The sequence below is a fragment of the Camelus bactrianus genome, chromosome 11 (assembly GCF_048773025.1).
Source record: "Camelus bactrianus isolate YW-2024 breed Bactrian camel chromosome 11, ASM4877302v1, whole genome shotgun sequence".
In the NCBI taxonomy this organism is placed as follows: Eukaryota; Metazoa; Chordata; class Mammalia; order Artiodactyla; family Camelidae; genus Camelus; species Camelus bactrianus.
Genome location: NC_133549.1, coordinates 30,232,177 through 30,254,005, shown reverse-complemented (window position 1 = coordinate 30,254,005; position 21,829 = coordinate 30,232,177). Strand labels below are relative to the sequence as shown.

Below are 21,829 nucleotides of genomic sequence, written 5' to 3'. Positions count from 1 at the left end.
ATGTAATTGCTTATATAAAAATACTTTCAGTTTGTTCTTCAAATTTTAGTTTACCTGAACTTTTACTTTGCATTTACTTTACAAGCTTTTGTTGAGAGTGCCAGTATTTTAAAATAGGTTATTTGTTTACTGTTAACTTCAACAGCTATTGTCCTTCGCATGATTGGATGATGATGAGAATTGTATGAGTGTCAACTTTATCTGATTTTTTTTAAGCTGGTGATTGCATTTTATGAACTATTCAATAACAGAATAATAGAGGAAATAGGAAGAATAATTTGATTATCAATTTGTTTTCAGGGGTGATATTCGTACTGTGTAATAACTGATGGAACTTTGGTATCAGCCAATCAGAACTGCCCCTGAACAGTGTACCATAGTGGTGTGTACCCAACAGAGTGTGTGCCCAGATTTAGCAGATGAATATGCAGGACACCCAGTTAAATTTGAATTTTGGATCAGCAGTGAATAATTTTTTCATATGCGCTGGCCGCTTGTAATTTTATTTTATTTTATTTTTTGTTTTTGTCCTCAATATCACATGGGTCATACTTATACTAAAAAATTGTTTGTTGTTTATCTGAAATTTAGATTTAACTGGACATTCTGTGTTTTATTTGGAAACCCTAAATTTGTAAAACTATTAGCTCTATTAATTTTGAGGATTTAAAAAATTCTGTGAATAAGAGGTGATTGCTTTAAAACTATGATTGAATATGACTTGTATTAAAGCACAAAATAAAATAAATTCAGGAGAGAAGGAGGAAGAATTTCAGGTAAATATTTAAGTGAACAGTTAGAATTCTGTTATACAATATAGGAGGGATAAATGATAGTAGAAAGAATTGAGTGAGGTGGGATTAAATTGAATTATTAAGATATGAAAAGAACCTGAAGAAATGAGACTTACATGTGACAATGAAAAGGAAAATAATTATGATTAATGAAAATGAAGTGCTTGTGAAAATAAAGTAGAATTTTGGATTAAACTGTGATATTTGCAAAGTATAGTTATAAAGACAAAGAGTATAGTTGTCAAGGAAACATGGAAATCTTAGAAGTTTGTGTTCTGTAAAAGTTGAATAGCAGATTTTAAATTAAGTGATAAATATTACTTGCTGTTCTCCTAAACATGCATTTTCCATTTGAACCAAGTAGTTTAACTTTATTTTGTCTGAAGCCTGGTTCTTCTGGTTACATGTTTATTTAGTTTTATACTAAGCTATGAAGTATCAAATTAGAAATAATTTTATTGCTGTTTTCACGGGCTAGAGAATATGTTTTCATTAGTCTGAGTGTAGGTAAAGGTGTTTAAAAAGCTTTTAGAAGTGATGGTGTCAGTTATAAGTTGACTTATCTTCTATAGTAGAATTTAATTGAGTTGTAGATGTTACATTTAAGTCAAATTATTCAGTAAATAGTATAAATTTTTTATATTAGTATCTATTAAATTAGAGAATATTTTATAGAACATATGTACATTGACATTAGTGAAAATTAACATGTATTCATGGGTATAGCAAGTTGTTTTGAACTCTCACTATGTGCTTAGTACTTAGTGTACTATCAGTGGACATAATAAATGTCCCTGTCTTTGTGAAATTAGTGAGGAAAAGCAGGCAATTAGAAAAAATGTAATTAACATGATAAATAAATATATTATGAGTGAATTTTATATATATGCACGTAACATACATTTATATAGATAGATAGATAGCAAGGGTAAGCAAATCAGGAATGCCAAAGAGGAAGGAGTTGGAATTATAAAAGTAGTGGTCAAGGTAGGCTTCATGGGAAAAGTGAGAACTGAGCAAAGACTTGAAGGAGGTTAGGCATTGGCAGTGCAGTTCTCTGAAGGCAGAGAAAAGAGCCAGACAAAAGCCTAGAAGTAGGAGCTGCTTGGAGATTTCAAGAAGCAACAAGGAGTGCCATGTGACTTTAAAAGTGTAGAACAGTGCATTGCACTATTGCTTACGTTAATCACCTGGTTCAAACTGTTAAAGGCAATTGAACAAATTAATTCCAGTAATAAATAGTCTAGTCAAGTTACTGTATATTACACATTTAGATGATTGAATCCTAATTTAGAGTAGGTATATCTTGAATGAGTCTTTATTAAAATTTCTCATATGGTATATGAAATTATGTTTATTAGTTCTAATTATTTTTGAATTTAATGAATATTTAAATACAAGTAAAGAAAGCATGTGCAAATTAAAAATGGAAAATGAATCTTAGTTTATGAAGTTGTTTTTTTTCTTGCTTGTAGTTACAATTTAGAAAGCAGTATATGGAATGTGGGAACTGTGTCAAGGGGACCTCTCCAGAGATATGGGCACTCTCTTGCTTTATACCAGGTATGGATCCTGCATTTTAAATTTTAATCATTTTTTTTTTAGGGTTTACCTTAGAGAGAAAAATACTGAATGTCAGATTTATTTTAAATGCTTAATGAGAACAATAGATCATATGAATCAGAATAACTTGAGATGTCACAGACTTATATACTATTTTAGTAAAAAAAAAATAGATTTTAATACCGTCCTGCATTGAACATGGGAAGAAATGAAGATTGCGTTTTCATCCATGACTTTATAGCTTGTCATCAAGTCAATCACTTTTTAAAAAAAATTTGTGATGAAATACACATAACAAGATTTTTTTAAAACCATTTTAGCCAATTTTAAGAGTAGAGTTCACTAAGTGGCATTAAGTACATTCAGATTGTTGTGCAGCCATTACCACCATTATTTCCAGACCTCTTTTTATCTTGCAGAACTGAAACTATTCCCATACAGTAACTTCCCATTTCTCCTTTTCCCCAGACCCTGGCAAACTACCATTCTATCTTCTGTCTCTACAAATTTGACTATTCTAGGAACCTCAGATGAGTGGAATAATAATACGGCATGTGTCCTTTAATGAATGGCTTATTTCACTTAGCATAGTGTCCTCAAGATTCATCCATCTTCTGGCATGTGTCAGAATTTCTTTCCTTTTAAAACCTGAGTAGTACTCTGTTGTATGTATTTACTACATTTTGTTTATCCATTTATCCATCAATAAAATGCTTGGGTTGCTTTCACCTTTTGGCTATTGTGAACAATGCCACTATGGGCATGGGTGTTCAACTGTCTGTTTAAGTTCCTGATTTCAGTTCTTTTGGGTACATAGCCAAAAGTAGAATTGCTGGATTATACGGTAATTCTATTTTTAATTTTTGAGGATCTGCTATATTATTTTCCACAGCAGCTATAGCTGTGCTATTTTACATTCCCAACAACGGTGCACAAGGGTTCCATTTCCTTGTTAACACTTGTTTTGTTTTTTTTTAAAGAGCCATCTTAATGGGTGTGAAGCGATATCTAATTGTGGTTTTGATTTGTATTTAATGGTTTGTGATGCTGAACATCTTTTTAAGTCCTTATTAGCTATTTGTATGCTTTCTCTGGAGAAACATATATTCTAGTCTTTTGTCCATTTTTAAAGTTGTTTTTTTTTTTGTTTTGTTTTGTTTTTTTGTTTTTTTTTGGTGTTGAGTTGTTGCAGGTCTTTATATATTCTGGACTTTAGCCCCTAATTGAATATATGATTTGCAGATATTTTCTCTCATTCTGTGGGCTTTTTCACTCTGTTGATAGTGGTCAGGTTTTGAGTTCTGACATAGTCCAGTTTATCTGTTTTTTCTTTTGTGTGCGAGTGTTTTTAGTGTCATATCCAAGAAATCACTGCCAAATCCAATATTATGACATCCTCTCCCTATGTTTTCTTTCATGAATTTTAAGGTTTTAGTTCTTAGGTCTTTAACCAATTGTAAGTTAATTGTTGTTTATGGTATGAGGTGAAGGTCCAGTTTTTTCCTCTTACATGAGACTGTTCAGTTTTCCCAGCACTATATGTTAAAAAGGCTTTTCCCCTTTTATGGTCTTGGCACTCTTGTTGAAAGTCATTTGATCATGTATGTGAGGATTTATTTCTGGGCTCTCTGTTCCTTTGATCTAGGTCTGTGTTTATGCTAGTACCACACTGTTTTAATTAATGTAGTTTTGTAGTAAGTTTTGAAATGAGGAGGTGGAGACCTTCAACTTCAGACTTTTTTCAAGTTTGTTTTGTCTATTCAGGGTCCCTTAAGATTCCATATGAATTTTTGGATGGATTTTTTTATTTATGCAAAATGTCATTGGGATTTTGATAGGGATTGCATTGTAATCAGTTATTTTTATGTATTTGTGGGATTCATGAATTTAGCATGATTAAAATCAGGCTACTTAACTGGTTTTTATTTTGAGTCAACAAAGATTCATGTATTTTGTGGACTGTGACTACACCTTTCAAATCAGAATTTATCTATTTCCTGTGCTTATTTAGGAAAATTTGGAAAATGCAGGACAAATGTAAAGAATAAACTATCACTCTTTTTTTGCTATGCACATGCATGTCTAAAAAATAAAGAATCTCTCTTTGTGTACACATGTATGTGTATGTATTTTCTTTTAGTTTTGTTTTCTAGTTTTTTGATTTATTTCATTTTTTGGTAACAGCTTTATTGAGATATAGTTGGCATACTATACAATTCACTTATTTGAAGTGTACAGTTGAATGGTTTTTAGTATATTCAGAGTTGTGCAATCATCCCTTGCAGGTTTGTCAAAATTGCAGTGTTGTGTAATCAGTTTTAGAATATTTTCATCACCTTGTAAAAAAACCTGTACCCTTCAGCCATCACCCAAACTCTTCATCCTCCCAGGCTTATCACCAAAACTCTTCATCCTCCCAGGCTTAAGCAATCATGAATCTATTCCTGTCTCTATAGATTTGTCTATTCTGAATGAAATTGTATACTATGTAGCTTTATGACTGGCATGTTGCAGCATGCGTCAGTACTTAATTTTTATGGCTAAATAATATCTTTTGTCTGGATATTTTACATTTTATTTATCCCTCCATCAGTTGATGGGCACTTGGGTTCTTTCCACCTTTTGGCTATTATGAATAATGTTGCTATGAACATTCATGTATAAAATTTTTTGGGACATAATACTTTCATTTCTTTTGGGTATATACATGGGGTTGAAATTGATGCATCAAATGATAACTCCGTATTTAACTTTTTGAGGAACTGCCAGACTGTTCCACAGTGGCTGCACCATTTCACAGTTCCACCAACTTTGTATGAGGATTCCAATTTCTATACATCCTCACCAACACTAGTTATCTGTCTTTTTGATTATAGCCAACTAGTGAGTGTGAAGTGGTATCTCATATTTTAATTTGCATTTCCTTGTTGATTAATGATGTTGAGTATCTTTTCATGTGCTTAATGGACATTTGTATTTTCTTTGGAGAAATGTCTATTTAAGTCCTTTGCTCATTTTTAAATTATTGAGATGTAAGAGTTCTTTATGTAATCCAGATACAAGTCCCTTATCAAATATATGATCTGCAAGTATTTCCTCCCACTCTGTGAACTTTTACTTTCTTGATGGTGTCTTTTGAAGCACAAAAGTTTTTAATTTTGATGGAATCCAGTATATCTTTTTTTTTTCTGTTGCTTGTGATTTTGGTGTCATATCTAAGAATCTATTGTCAAATCCAAGGTCATGCATATTTACCCCATGTTTTCTTTAAGTGTTTTATAGTTTTGGCTCTTACATTTAGGTCTTTGATTCACTTCGAGTTAAGTTTTATATGTACATGGTGTGCAGTAAGGATTCAGGTTCATTCTTTTGCATGTGTCTATCCAGTTCTCTCAGCACCATTTCTTAAAGAAACTATTGACTGGTCTTTGCACTCTTACCAGATATCAGTTAGCCATAGATGTATGGGTTTACTTCTGGACTCTCAGGTCTGTAGGTTTATCTTTATGCCAGTAGCATACTGTCTTGATTACTTTTGCTTTGTAGTAAGTTTTAAACTTGATAATTGTGAATCTTCCAATTTTATTCTTGTTTTTCAAGGTTGTTTGGATATTTTGGATCTCTTGCAATTCCATGTGAATTTTGAAATCAGCTTGTCAGTTTCTACCAAGAAGCCATCTGGAATTGTAATAGAGATTGCATTGAATCTGTAGATCAATTTTGAGAGTATTGCCATCTTAACAATATTAAGTCTTCTGACCCATGAACACAGGATGTCTTTCTATTCATTTAGCTCTTTTAAAATTTCTTTCAAAATGTTTTGTAGCTTTCAGAGTATTAGTTTGGAATTTCTTTTGTTAAATTTATTCCTAAATATTTTATTCTTCTGATGCTTTTGTAAATGGAATTGTTCACATAGTTTCATTTTTGAATTATTCAGTGCAAGTGTATATAATTGTTTTTTTGTCCATTGATCTTATATTCTACAATGTTGCTGAACTCATTTATTAACTTTAATTTTTTTTTAAATTTCTTAGGATTCTCTATATACAAGTTCATATTATCTACAAATGGAAATATTTTGCTCTTCTTTTCCAACCTGGATGCCTTTACTCAGTTTTTGCCTATTTGCTCTGGCTAAAACCTTGGGTACAATGTTGAATACTAGTGGCGAAAGCAGGCATCTTTGTCTTATTACTGACCTTGGTGAATAATGCAGTCTTTCCCCATTAAATATAATATTAGCTTTGTGTTTTTATAGATGCTCTTTATTAGGTTGAGAAAATTTCTTTCTCTTTCCAGCTTGTTGAAATAGTAATGATTTGTGTATCATTCATTTTAATCATATGTGATTAAAATTATTTGTATGATTTATACGTGCTATAAAGTATCTGTTCATAGCCATGAGAAGTGGTAATAAAAATGTACTCCACATAATATACACAACTGTGGTCTACCTTTTCGGTGAACAATGCTTGATGAGAACAGTGAATGATTGAGAAATAGCACAAAGCAGTATAAATAGGTGGTAAAATTCAAGTGTAACAACTAGGGACTTAACAACTTGGATAATTAAAAACATGGTTAATTGACTGTATAGCTTTTAAATAAAATACTACTTAAAGTGACTTTTTCAAAGTGGGAATTTTCCCCCTTGTAGGTAAAAACGTTATCATTACTCGTGTTCCTATTTGACTCTTTACAAATAAGATCTATGTCTTATGCATGTTGTAATTACTAAAATTTAATGTTTAAATTTAGTCTTTAATTTAAATGCCTTGCTAAGAAATAAATATTTGTTTATTTATATATATTTTTTAATTTACAGGAAAACATCTTTATGTATGGAGGCAGAATTGAAACAAGTGATGGCAATGTCACAGATGAATTATGGGTTTTTAACATACATAGTCAGTCATGGAGCACAAAAACTCCTACTGTTCTTGGACATGGTCAGCAGTATGCTGTGGAGGGACATTCAGCACATATTATGGAGTTGGATAGTAGAGATGTTGTCATGATCATAATATTTGGATATTCTGCAATATATGGTTATACAAGCAGCATACAGGAATACCATATCTGTGAGTTACTTTGAAAATATAACTATATACTCTTTTCTTTATTGGTTGAGAATATTTTTACCTATAATAAAATCTTCATATGAATTTAGTCAAAATGAAGAGTTATTTGAAATTAGAATTTTAAGCCAAGAATTAATACTTTTTAATATAGGCATTTTGATTTTGTTAAATATTGTCCTTTAATATTTGTCTTAACCAAATGTGCGGAAATGGTACATAATAGACCCATTTTCTAAGAATTGAGAGTATATATTTTTAAATATGAGAAATTCCAATAGATGGTGCTATTTCTTTGGATTTTACTTATGAACCAAGAACTAAAACTAACCCAGTCTCTTTGCAATGCATTCCATGATTTCGGGATTTTTTATTTTTCAGAGTTCTGTTCCTAATCTTACTGCAGTATATCTATGTATGTATTACTCTTTTAAAGTAAGCTTCCCAGGGATAGTCTTTTGGCTTTTATGAAAGATTGTATCTGCTGTGTGAAGGTGACTGGGGCAGTCTACATATGACTTTCTGTACTATACTCAGATATTCTTCTTTATTTTTCTGGTACTTTATTTTTTGAATTCTTTATGATATTTTCAAACAATTTTAAGCTTTTTGTTTTTTAAAAATTCGTCTACAAATGTATATAGACTATAGTCACTATTTAGATTCAAGAACATACTCTATTTCTGGTTCTGGCCAGTATTATGAATCGCATTTTTGGCTCTTTTGTATGTAGACAACTGTATACAACTATTGAGAGTCTTTGTTCAGTCTTAATGAGAAAACTCATTTGCAGATCACCATTAGCAGCACAAGAGAGTACTTGTGTGCTCAGAGGAAGACTCCCTTCTAAATATTCCACTGTTTTCCCTTCAGTCCTTTTAAGTGATTTTTTTTTTTTCATACATATCCCCAGTACAGGTGGACTGGAAGTGGGATATATGTTCTCCTTAGTTCTTATTGCCATTTCCACTGTATTTTTTACTCCTTCTTTCTTTAAATCACTTAGTTTTGAATCTTACGTCATCAAACTATACCATCTATTACTTCTCGTTCTTGCACTCTTTTATTGCTGCTTAGATCAGTGTTTACTTCCCAGAAGAATATAGCCACTTCACTTCACTTCACTTCACTTCACTTCACTTCACTTCACTTCACTGTCAGCCTGTCCCACAGTCACTAGCCAGATACTTTTATGGATGTTTTATTATCTGATTCTGGCCTTTTTACGGATGTTTTAGTATCCAATTCTGGACTCTCAATTTTTTGATCTCTGTTCCAAGATCTTGTTTTCCATCCTGTTTGCATCTTTCTCTCCCATTGTTGTGCTCTTGACCTTGTGTACCTACAATGAATCCCCAGATTTCCATTTCAGGTATCTTACTCTTTAAGTGCTACTGCCCTTTCCCTCTTACTGCTCCTGAAGAGCATCCAGACTCTGGCAGTTCTTCCCTCTCATCAGAGCTGTTGGTCCGTTGAGCCTCCTGTCAGTTTCTCCCTCTCTCTCTCATCCATCCTCACTTACTGAGTTTTAAGTTCATAATCACCAGTCTCTTATAATTCTCCCAGATGACCATTTCATACATTCTTCTCTCTCTTCAAACTTCCAACATTTTGTTCTTCATTATTAATCTCAGCTGATGACCTTCTTATTTTGCTGAGAAAATAGAAAACATCTAAAGGGAACTTCCAGTGATAGGAACATTTTACAGTGTAATGCTTAATAAATGATGCTCATTAAATAAGCCTGTTTACATACATTATTGTCATAATAAACTCATGATAGCAGTGAAGCAAATTGGCTGAGTCATTCTCATTTTTCATATGGGCCCAGGAGTTATTTAAGCAAGAGTTAAATATTTTCTATGTAGAAAGATTGTTATGTTTTTTAATTTCGTTGTTAATTTTTGGTTTTATTAGTGTTCAGGGAATATTGTAGGTAGTACTTCTACTTTTTGTAATTTATTAAATTTTTCTTTGGGGCTCAATTTTCATAAATGTTCCATAGATACTTGAAAAAGAAGTAAATCCTATAATATCAAGGTGTAACACTTTATATATATATAAATCTACTTTGTTGATTACTCTGTTTAGGTCTTGTCTTCCTTTCTTATGATTTTTTAAACTTGATCCATCATGCTCTGAAAGTTATTAAAGTCTAAAAACATTAGTTTATTTTTGCCTGTTTCTTCCTGTATATTCTGGAATTTGTGCTTTAAGGAAGTTGCTACTATGTATATTCATAATTGTTATATCTTGATTGCAAATTGTGTCTTTTAATATTATAAAGTGTTTTGTTTGTTTAATGGTTTTTTTTTTCACCCGATTTCTACCTTGTCTATTATTAATATTATGGCTCTTGTTTTTTTTGGGAGGGGGTCAGTCTTTACTTGGTGTACCTTTGTCCATCCTTTTATTGTTAACCATTCAGAATCACTTTGTTTTAAATATAAGAGAAAGTTGGACTTTGCTTTGAGATCCCATCCGGCTTTTGTACATTTTCTGTGCATGTGTTATGTTTTTTAAAGTCACCCTGTTGTCCTTTTTGTTTTTAATTGTAGCTCTTCTCATGTTGAGGGAGAGTGAGGCCCTTTTTATTTGTGGGAATGAAAAAGGTAATTTTTGAGATCTTCATTAGGCTTCCTCCATGCTCTGTGTTTCCTGTCTTCCTTTCTGCATTCTGGCAGCTCTGTCTCTGGTTCTCTTAGTGTCACTGGCTTTTTGTGCATTCACACCTGATTTGGAGTTGGTGAGTTTTTTTCATTCCTAGTTTCTCTGGAAATTTAATTTCCTTTTTCTTTCACACCCCCGCCCCCCATATTTTTCTTATTTTATGTCTTCCCTGAGGAAAATGGGAAGATTCAGAATTAAACTATCACCATGCTTGTACTTGAACCATAGGTGATAACTTTTGAAGTTGTAAAATGATTAAGTCTAAAGTTAACCAACACTTTTACTCTTTGATCAGCCTCCAGTTTATAGGCTACTGTATTCTACTGCTTAAATTCATCTTGTCTTGGTTCAAACACATTTGACATTATTGTAAGTATTTTATGCTAGGGGCCACAATCTTTTCTATAAAGGACCAGATGGTAACTGTTTTAAGCTTTGTGGACCATACGGTCTTTGTCAAAACTAGTCAGTTCTGCAGTTGTAACATGAAAGGAGCCATAGACAGCACATGAACAGATGGGCATGGCTTTGCTCTAGATTTAGCCCTGGGCCTTAGTGTGCCTGCCCCTGCTCTAGAGAGTGTGTGCTCCTGGGGGCCTAGCAACCCAGGTCCAAGTTAAGTTAAAGTTTTGGCATGTGGTTTTTTTGAGCTTGTGGGTAGGATAAATTTATGCCCCAGAGTGGCATGATGTCTAGTTTATGACCAAAATGTGTTTTTCCTCCATGCAGAGCCAAGGCTGAAATCATTATTTTCTGTCTGTCTCTGCAAAGCAGATTTTTAAAAAACCTCACTTTTTCATTGAGGGTATAGTCCTTTAGGGGTGCTGGTTTTATGTAGGAGCTCTCTGATCCCATACCTGTGCGTGTTCACCTGCCCTACTGGCCATTAAAACCAAACCTCTAGGCCACCTGCTTGGTACATGCCTTCCCTACCCCCATCTCCCTGCTGAATATAGTTTACAGTTCACAGATTATGTTTTACTCTTTTTGTTTTTCCCTTTATTGCAGGATAGTCTGATTCAGCCATGAGATATGGTGGTGGTTCTACTTTCCAGGGATGGTTAGGAAGGCACAATAAATGTATTCTAATCTTCTATAAATGGTAAATGTTGATGTAGATTCTTATCTGATAAACTCGTTGGCTGATAGGTTTTTGTTTTCATTTGGAATAATTTGATTACAGAATGTTGGTTGTAGTTTTGGTAAATGGTAGTGTATCTCTGTGAGGTTTTTTTGGCTTATTCTATAACCAAAATACCATTTCTAAGTAAATTTGTCAACAGGGTATTTTTAGTTTGATTTCTGTGTTATTAATTGCTTGACCTGTCAGGTGTATTTATGAATGTAGTATAAGGTAGAAATGGGAAGAATGCAGGGCTTATGAGCTTTATAAAAATGATAGATGAATAGTTTTTAAATACATGAGTAGTTTTTATATTCTGTAAATTATTTAAGTACAAAGTAGAACTCATCAACTTTTCTGTAACATTATATCAATAATAGAATTAACATATTACTTTATTTACTGCTAAATCATTTGAAATTCACTGCTTATTGTTAAAATATGTGATATCAAAAATAATCTGCAAGTAATTCTGCTTTGAAAAGTACTTAGGAAGAAAAATACAAAACAATGGGTGACTACTGTTTAAGGGTGTTGTCGGAATAATGAAGTTGTGTGTAGCACAGACGAGTGCTGCTTTAGGGGGTGATACCATATAAAGCAGGGCTGCTGTGAACATAAATAGTGGGATGATTTATCATCTTAGTTATAGGTGAATGCTTACCTTTACACAGAGAGTTAAAAAAAATTTTTTTCCCTCTGATCTTAGTAGGAGTTACTGTACTGCGATGTCACATTAAGCTCTTTTTTCCTGACTGATTTTAATGGCATCAGCTACCTAGATGTAGGTTGGATTTACTTTGATTATTCTTACATGTTTAAAGCTTCCAGAAAACCAAGGGAAAAGTGTTATTGTTGTTGCTGTTGTTTTAGATTAAAGAAGAAGCTATCTCTTTAATAGCATTATGGTAAATGTAACTGAAAAGAGTATAGCAGGGTAATTAAGAGCAGAGTAATGAATGAAAACAGGGCATTTTACCAGATAAAAATTTACTCTGACAAGTACTCTAAGGGTATTGAGTTCACCATTATGTAGAAATTTTAAAAAGAGACAAAAACTTACAATTAATATACTCCAAATGACCACTTATTCAATTTCTAATAATATTGCAAATAATTGTGACATATTTCTGGCTCTGTGCTTAGTACTCTGTGAATCTTCTCTGAGATTTTTGTAATAATGTGATTTAGAACAAAGGAACTATCTGCTTAACTTATCTTTAATTATTTTAGTTTGAACCTTACACATTAACATTTAAAAAAAATCTAAGATCCTGGGAGAATATTTTTTGACTCTTGAGACTGCAGGTAAAAGTCTTTCGATACTGTCATTGCAACTTTATGAGTTTTACAGTATCTCTTAGCTAGGGAGTACCTCGAAATGTTGGGCTGACTTAGTAGCTTATAGGAACACAGTTTTGGTTCCACTTGTTTCCAGACGTGTATGTGCAGTAATGGTTCTCAGCAGTGATGCCTCAGATATTTTTCCTTGTTTTGCAGAATTCATTTCTAGCAGAGTGATATAGACAGTAAATAATGAATATAATAAGTGTGAGTACTATATGTATGATGTGTTGGAACATAGTAGGTTTCAGTAAAATAGTGCAAGGGAAGGGGATTGAGAATCCTGAGAGTAGTAGGTGGCCACAAAATAGGAAGACCAGGGTGAGCCTCAATGAGGAGATGGATTTTGATCAAAGAATTAAATGAAGTGAAGGGGTTTGCTATATGGATCTCTGAGGGAAGCGTGTTCCCAGGAAGTAGGAACAGATGGTGTAAAAGGCAAGAATACCCAGAGCATGTTCAAGGGACAATAAGGAGTCTGGAAAAGAGACTATGGGAGAAAAAAATTGATGGATGAAGTTAGGGAAGTAATAAGGAGCAAGAACATCAGGTTTCTGCATCACCTTTGTGTTTTACTCTAGGTGAGATGGAGAGGCATCACAAAATTTTGAGCAAGGACATAATTTTTAAATGAATTATTTTGGCTGCTCTATTTAAAGTAAATAAGGAGGAAAGAACAGAAGCGGGGAGGCCAGTTAGGAAGTTGTTACAGTAATTTGGGCAATGATAGTGGCTTAGACGGGGGTGGTGGTATTAGAAATGATGAGGATCAGTCAGTTTGTTTTATATGTTTTTTAAAATGAAACCAATAGTAGTTGCTGAGGGTTGGGATGTAGAGTCTGGAGAAGAAGTGAGGCATCAAGGATGATTCCAGGGTTTTTGACATGAGCTGCTGGAGAGATGAAGTTGACACGTAGAAGACTGAAGCAGGTCTGAGGTGGAGGTGGTTTGAAGGGCAGGAGCTCACTTTGGACTTGTTATAGCTGAGATACCTATTAGACATGAAAGTGAAAATGCAGGCAGGCAGTTGGATGTATGGATCTGGAGTTCTGGAGAGAGATCTGGGCTGGAGATGTAAATCTGGGACTTCGTGGGATATGGATGGCATTTAAAGCCACGAGATTGGATCAGATCACTAAGGAAAAGAGTGTAGATAAAAAGTAGAAAATGATTGAGCCCTAGCACGTTCCAATGATAAGAGGTAGGGGAGGAGATGGAGATAAGCGAGGAAGAGTACAGTGACCTAGAAGCTAAATGATGAAAGATTATTAAACAGAAGAGTAACCAACTGTGCCAAATGCTGATCTGCTGATGGGTCAAGTAAAGTAATCACCGAGGACTGACCACTCAGTTGAGTCCCGTGCAGGTCTTCGGTGATCTTAACAAGACCAGCTTTGTGGAGTGGTGGGGTTAGAAGCCTGACGGTTGGATTTAAGAGGGAGTGAGAGGAGTGGGATTGTACACAACAGGCAGAGTCAGCTCTTTCAAGGAAATTTGCTTGTGAAGCGGAGCAAAGAAGTTAGCAGCAGCTGGCAGGAAATAAAGGATGTTTTTAAAACTTTGTTCACAGAAGCAGACCATGAAGCAAGGATTCAAGAAAATTTTACTTGGAAAGTGCAGATAACAGTGGAGTTGGGAAGTAATGCAGGCATGAGAAGGCTGTCATTAAAAAGTCCGTTGATAAAGCCGTCAACCACAGTGGTGGTGGCGCGAAATTACCCAGGCTCTACGTCAACACATAATCTTTGGAGTTTTCTTCTTTAATTACTAAACTTATAGTTAGTTGATGAGTCCTGTGGGCTCTCTCTCTAAAATCAATCCATTCTTTAGCTGGAGATTTGTTCCATTCAGTGGAGCTTGATTTATATGAAAATGTGCGTAGATATATAATAATAGAATATTTCAGAAAATAGCTTCTGTGGGGCACATGTGAGTAGATCTGGCAGAGAAACTTTTTATGAGGGCACTCTACAGTACAGCTTCCAAAAGTGTGTGGTGGTCAAGTGCTTGGGAGTGACAGTAATCGACAAGCTTTATGCAAAAAATTATTGGAAATTATCAGGAAACTGTGTAATGAGGAGATCAGCGTGCAGTCAAGGATTCATAAACTTTCGTTTAAGTAGCAAAGTGGAGATGGCCTTTACAATGGTGTAATGATGAAAATAAATACCCTTGGTATTCCGCAGCTGTTTTTTTTTCTGCCTTTTTCATTTTCTGGAAGTGGTTTAATTATCCTCTGAATTCCTGTGTCTCTTTGCTTATAAATGAATATGATACATACACTGCTTTTGATGGGTATTCATTTTGTCCTGATATTCCCTTTGTAAGAAGTTAATTTTAGAGCAGGAATCCTGCTGCATACCTCTTTGCTTGTCTGTTTTCTAGTAAAGGGCCAAGTATTAAATGCTTGATAAATATTGGTGGATGAATGAATAGGATTTTCAACAAAATTCCTTAGGAGTGAATCTATATATTTTCTGAAGGTTTTAAAAATATATTAGCCATATTATTTAGCTTCTGGGCTGTACATGTTACTCTCTTCCTAGTGGTAATTCATGAAGTGCTGTGCTTGATCTTCTCCATCTGTCTCCCTGGTCCACCCTTCACTGTTTCCATTCTGCTCCCATGCCCTCCAGCTTTCACCTGGGATCAGCCAGTGGGAGGCACCAACTCTAGATCAGAAGGTGGGGGATGAGTGAGGTTAAGGTATTTTATTCCTTCCGCTCCCTCCCTGCAGGGAGGTTTGTGGGTTAATCCTGTTGCCCTACCGAAGACTGATCTGTCAGAGGTTCTTCTCTGGAGTTCTGGAAACCAGTCTCTCCTCTTGTTTTTTTTTTTTTTTTTTTTTTTTTTTTCATGCCAAAGGGTAGTAGAGGCTTCCTGCTGAGATAGTCCCGGGGTATTGCCCTGGCCATACTTTAATGACTAGTCTTTTTATTAGACTTTTTACAACGACTCATCTTGAGCATGTGATGTTTCCTCTCAAGACCCTGGCTGATTGCACCTATTATTAGTTCTTAGAGATTCAAGTGTAACTTTTAACCTAAACAGTCCTTCATCTGTACTTAGGTGTTAGGATCCTGGAGGTTGGGAGAAAACAGTTTGAACCTGGCAAAACTCAGGTAATTCTGTATGTATGTGCCTTCACCTTTTCTACTACAGCAGAAATGTGCAGACTTTCTTTGTAAAGGTCTAGATAATAAATAATTTAGGTTTTGGAGGCCGCATAGTCTGTGTTGTCACGACTCAGTCCTGCCATTGAAGCTGTGCACAAACAGCTGTGAAAAACACATAAATGAATGAGTGTGGCCCTGTTCCAATAAAACTCGACTTACAAAAACAGTTGGTGAGCTGGATTTGGCCTGTGGGCTGCAATTTGCCAACCTTTTCCAGAGAATAAGCTCCTTCTAATAAAGAGATAAATGGCACCACTTCAGGTAAAAGACTGATGGAGAACATTTCATGTGTTTAATTTTAGAACTAAGACTAAAACAAGGGTGGTGAGGATGTTGGTAGATGACTATTATGCAAATGTTATATGTTCGGTCCAAGTAGAAAGAATGCAACTAAAAATGTGAGGAGAAGGAAGAGAAAAAGGGGAAAGCAGAAAAAGAAATTGGACTGTTGCACAGATAATAGGTAGGAATCAAAGGATGCTGTTAAATTCTTGGTATAGTGTAAGGGTCTGTTGGGCCCAGTTTTATATTTTAGTTTATTTTTTGAGCAGGTTTAACTATCTATGAAGACTGTTATTTCATAAATTTCATTCTTTCTTAGAAGTCTTCCAAAGAGCAAAGAGAACATTTACTTATTTAAAATATATTTAGTAAAATATTTTATATAGTAATTATCAAGATGGATCTATTGGACCTTTTTTCAAATCTGAGATTCCTTGTGAGATCTTGGTGTTCTTATTTTGAAACATTTTGTGATTTTATCATTCTAGAAATCAACTCATTTCTCATCAGTTATTCCCAACTATGCTGAAGAGTTAAATTAACAAGATAATAAGTTGCTTAGAAAGATGATGCCACAGTGAAATATATGGTCATCTTTCGTTTTTTTTATTGCAGCGCCCAAATTATTTTATTGTGTTTAAAAAAGGCATAAGAGAAGACTGGTAGCACTATCATAGTTGCCCATTTTTAGCTTTTATTGAACACAGTTGGGAACTTAGAATTTTTCATTTTATGCCTATAATGATGACGATGGAGTAGATCATTTACATTAAATCTCAGACTGTGAATCTTTAGAAGAGGATATTCTAATTTTTTCAACCCTAAGAATTGATGAGTGAACAATATTTTTATATCTTTTATCATGTTTGTGTCCCACATTTATTTGACACAAAGAGTTTTGCTGTACTTAAATTCTTATTGAAATTTGTGAAAAGTAGTTTTTCACTATCCTATTCTTCTGTAAATTATAATTTTTTGTATGTCAATCATATCTTAATAAGGCGGCTTTATTATAAATTATTTTTAACATGATTTCATAACATGAAACAACTAAAAGGCCATTGAACAGGATAGTAAATGTTGATTACTATTGTTCCTGGTTTACCTAGGATTAAAACTGACATACAGATGTTAAAAGCTAAGTAGGGAAGAAGATAATTAATGTCACTATGAAAGGTATAAACACTAGAATAAAAATACAAACTCTCCTAAACACCAAAATTAGAAAACATCAAATAGAAAAATAAAAACTCAGAAAAATACATTATAATACACATAATAATTATAAAGTAATATGACAGAGTTGTGATCCAACATAATATTATCAGTAAATGTGAATGAGATTAAGTTGCTTATTTAAAGAAAACATTTTCAAATTGGTGCATAAAGCAAAGCCCAACTCTATGCTGCATATAGAAGACACATCTGAAACACTTTGATTCAGAAAGGCTAAAATGAAGGGATGAGGAAAGATTATCTAGGAAGATAGATACAATGCGAAGGCAGGGGTTATGATTCTCATACCAGAGAAAGTAAACTTCAGGCCATCAAAACATTATACGAGGCAAGAACACTTTATAATATTAAAAACCATAATTCACCAGAAAGATAAGACATAAAATAAAAGAATATCTGTGCACCAAATAACTAAGCAACCACCTATATAAAACAAATTATAGGTGATGCAAAGAGAAATAGATAACATCACTGTCAGTACAAAATAGATCAGGCATTACTCTCAGTCCTTGACAGGGTGACAGAATATATATCAAGCAGCACCACCTGTTTATAGACATTGTTATCTTCTCAAGTGCACACAGAAAACTCACAAAAGTGAGTTAATCATATATTAATGTATAAAGAAAACATTAATGGTTTCCAAATGGTGGAAATATTAAAATTGAATACCTGAGTGTTAAATAAAGCCTTTCTATTGAGTGAAAGATGAAATAAATACAAGCTTAAATTACAAAATTGCCAAAAAATAATGACAATAAAAACAATGCATTTAAGTGTCTATAAGATACATTTAAAATGGTTATCAGAGGAATATTTATAGCAGTAAATAACTATTTTAATATGAGTAAGAATAAATGAATACATCTCTAACTCAAAAAGCAGAAAAAAGAACCAACTAACTAAATAAAAAATGTACCAGAAAGGAAATAATACAATAAAAGCTGAAATCAATGATGAAAGACAAAGACAACAGATTAATTTATAGATTACAAAATAGATAAGCCCCTAGCTCATTTAGTTAAGAAACAAGGGAAGAACCACAAATATACAAAATAAAAAATGACGAGGAAATAATATTGCTAGAGAGGAAATTTAAAAACTTATGAGACCACTTTGTGTACCTATGCAAATAAATTTGAGATTTTTAAAGAAATGATTTCTTAGAAAATAACAGTGTCTCAAAATTGAACCCAGTAGAGATAGAAAGTTTATATAGAGTAATTTCCATAGGGAAAATTAGAAAAAGCACCAAGCCTAGATGATTTTACAGGGTGATTTCAGCAAACTTAATAACAAGATAGCCCCAATACTCTGAAATTGTTTTAGAGAATAAAAAAGGAAGTTTATTTTAGAAAGCAAGTATAACATTGCCACTTAAACCTGCTACACTTAGCACAGAAATTGGAAAATTATAGAACCTATATGATTAAAAGTTAATTAAAACTACTTCCCCTTAAATATAACCATAAAAATCCTAAATAAAATGAACAGACTCCAACACATATTAAACAAATAATACACCAAAAAAAAAAAAAAGAAAGAAAGAAGAGTATACTGTGATCAAGGAAAATATATAACTAGGAATTCAAGGATGGTTCAATATTAAGAAATTTATTAATAAAATTCACTATTTAGTAGGTTTAGGGAGTAAAATCATGTGATTATCTCCATTGATGTTGAAATAATCCAGTCCTAATAAAAGGTTGAGAAAATACAAATAGAGGCTATTGTTGAGAACACATAAATATATGTATTTTAATCCCAAAGCCAGCATCCTATATGGGAAAACAGGCATTTCTACTAAGATTAAGATCAAAATAAGGATACCCACTATTTCCATTACTTTTAAAAATTCATCTTAAGGTACTGGAGGAAACAATTAGAAGAATAACAGTTGAGTAAGGAGAGATTAAACTATTTGCAGATGATATAATAGAATTCCTGGAAAACCTTACACAATCAATAATAGGACTAACTGAAGCAGTAAAAGAATTCAGCAAGGTAACAAGCTATAAAATTAATATGTAAAAATCAATACCTTTCATGTACACAATAGTAGGTAGTTAGAAGAAATAAAGGAAGAGAAAAACAATTAGAATAGCTACCATGAAGCTAAATCACTTAGGTATAAATCTAACAAGAAATGTTCAAATCTATGTAAAGAAAACTATAAACCATTCCTGGAAGTCACATAGACTGAAACAAATCAGAGACACCCCTTGTTTTTGTTCAGGACATATGTACATCTCAAAAATGTAATTTCTCCCAAAGTTAATTTATAAATTTATTGAATTCCAATGAAAATAACATCAGCTTTTTAAGAACAAAATGGGACCAAGTTGATACTAAATATGGAAAAGTAAACACATAAGAATAGCTAGGAAAAAACTGAGAAGGGAGAGCCATGAGGAGACTTGTCCTACAGATGTTAAGTCATGTTACAAAGTCTTCATAATTAGAACAACGTGAGAGGGTGGTAATGTGGCATAAATTTATAGAAGGACAATAGTATATATTAAAAGTCCAGGAATACAATAAACTAGATAAGGAAGTCTAGTATGGACAGAGTGCAGCACAGGTGGCTTGTCTCTGCTCTGTGATATGTGGGACCTCATCTGGGTAAGCAGCTGGGGTGACTTGAATGGTGGGGGACTAGAATCATCTGCAGGCTTTTCACTGCTCTATATTATCTCAGTTGAGATGACTGAAGGCTAGGCTTAACTGGGACTGTTTTTAGGTCACTTACACATGGTCTACATGTAGTTTGGACTTCTCAGCATGCCAACTGAGTTTTAAAAGGAGTGTCCCAAGAGCGAATGCCGGAAGATCAAGTATTCCACAAGAACCAAGGAGATGCTGCATAGCTTTTATGACTTAGTCTTAGAAATAACATAGCATCATGTCTGTACTCTTGATTGAAGCAGTCACAAACCCTTTGATTCAGAGGGAGGGTTCATAGATCCCACTTCTGAGTGGTAGGAGTTTAAGAGAATTTGGGCTATGTTTTAAGAGTGCTGAAATAATTTTAAGAGAAATACATATCAATTCCATTCCAAGGAATTCGTCCTGCAGATACATCTAAAGAAATGCAAAAATACATTTTTCTGTATGCACAAGGTTATTCATTGTAACATTAACTTCAATGCTAAACATGAGAATGGTGGATAAACTTTGCTACATTCATATTAGTGGTCATGCACTTATAGAAAATAATGGTGGATTCTTTGAAATCAAATGGAGTAATTTACAGGATACGTGGTGATCAAGTTGCAAAACAGTATTTTTAATGTACCAGTTTTAATACATTAATGAAATAAGGGAAATCAGAAAATATACTTATGCCTGCTTATATGAGCAAAAAACACTAGAAGGGTAAACCAGACAACAGTGATGTTGGTTACTTACAAGGGGTGGTGGAGAATGGTGTAGAAAGGATAGGAAACAAAAATACATTTCCCTGAGTGTGTATTTTTTAAAAATCATTTTGGACTTTTAGAACCATATTGCCTTTAGAAGCATCTGTTATCTATATGTAAAATTAAATCGACAAGGAAAGGAAGAAGAGAAAACTCTAGAATAATGCAAACTGAAACAAATGAACCCAACCATGTTTCAAATGAATAATCAGCTGAAAGGAGGAGGGAAGGACTAATCCAAGTGACTTTTTAACACGGTGTTTGACAGTTTGCCTTTAGTCTATGCGTGCATGTGGGGAGGAACTGCCAACAAATCTTTAAGGTTTGTTTTTTGAAGGTCTTGGTGAAGCACTTCTGAAATTATTTTAGATGAATTGTTAGATCGAAAGAACGAGTGAGTGTGTTTGCATTGTTGGGAACTAAAGTTCCCAGTGTGGAAAACAGGAGATACAAATATGAAATGGGGAAGGCAAGGGAGAATCCTGCTTGCATGGATTGGAGTTGGACGTATCAGTGTGAGCTTATGATTAGACAGCTAGATAGTTGTAGACACTTGTAGATGCTTAAGAAAGGGTCTAGAAGTGAAGACGCCCCAGTAGTAAGCATATTCCCAGATATAATTTTTACTAATATTCCTATCAAAAAGAAGCAGGGCTCTTTGGAGAAATGGATGATTTTAGGACTGTGGCAGGGAAATATAAAGATGAGCCTGGAACATCCTGTTATAGTAAATGAAGAAGTGCTCAAGAAAATTACAGGTTAGGTCAAAAGAATACAGGAGTCAGCTTGAAAGAGGTTCCACTGGTAAAATCTGGGACAGTTTGAGCGTCAGAATAATTTAGGGCAGTAATAAATTAGAAACCATTGAAAAAAATAGGAATCCATGAGCTTACACAGACTGATAGACCCAAATAGGGGAGAAGGGAAGCCTCTTCCCTACACTGAATGCTGACTGGCATTGCTGGAGCTGAAAAATCATCATTTTGCAACAATCATAGTAAAAGTTGGATTAGAGGAAAAAACCAACAGTGGTTACTAAATCTATGGGGGTGGGAACCAATTTTTGATGAGATGTGCGTGATTTTTAAGTGTCTTTCCCACAGATTGTTTATAGGGTGCCAGGGTAAATAGTAACTATGTA

The 21,829-nt window shown here is 33.8% G+C and overlaps 1 protein-coding gene across 4 annotated transcripts in view; it reads left to right on the top strand.

Annotated features, from left to right (window-relative positions):
- ATRNL1 (attractin like 1) overlaps positions 1–21,829 on the top strand; it is a 631,157-nt gene that overhangs the window by 47,746 nt on the left and 561,582 nt on the right. For all 4 annotated transcript variants that reach the window (XM_074373561.1, XM_010969913.3, XM_074373562.1 and 1 more), the window contains exons 7-8: positions 2,270–2,357; positions 7,186–7,441. In XM_074373561.1, the coding sequence (XP_074229662.1) occupies positions 2,270–2,357; positions 7,186–7,441 (344 nt within the window). The remainder of the gene's footprint in view (positions 1–2,269; positions 2,358–7,185; positions 7,442–21,829) is intronic.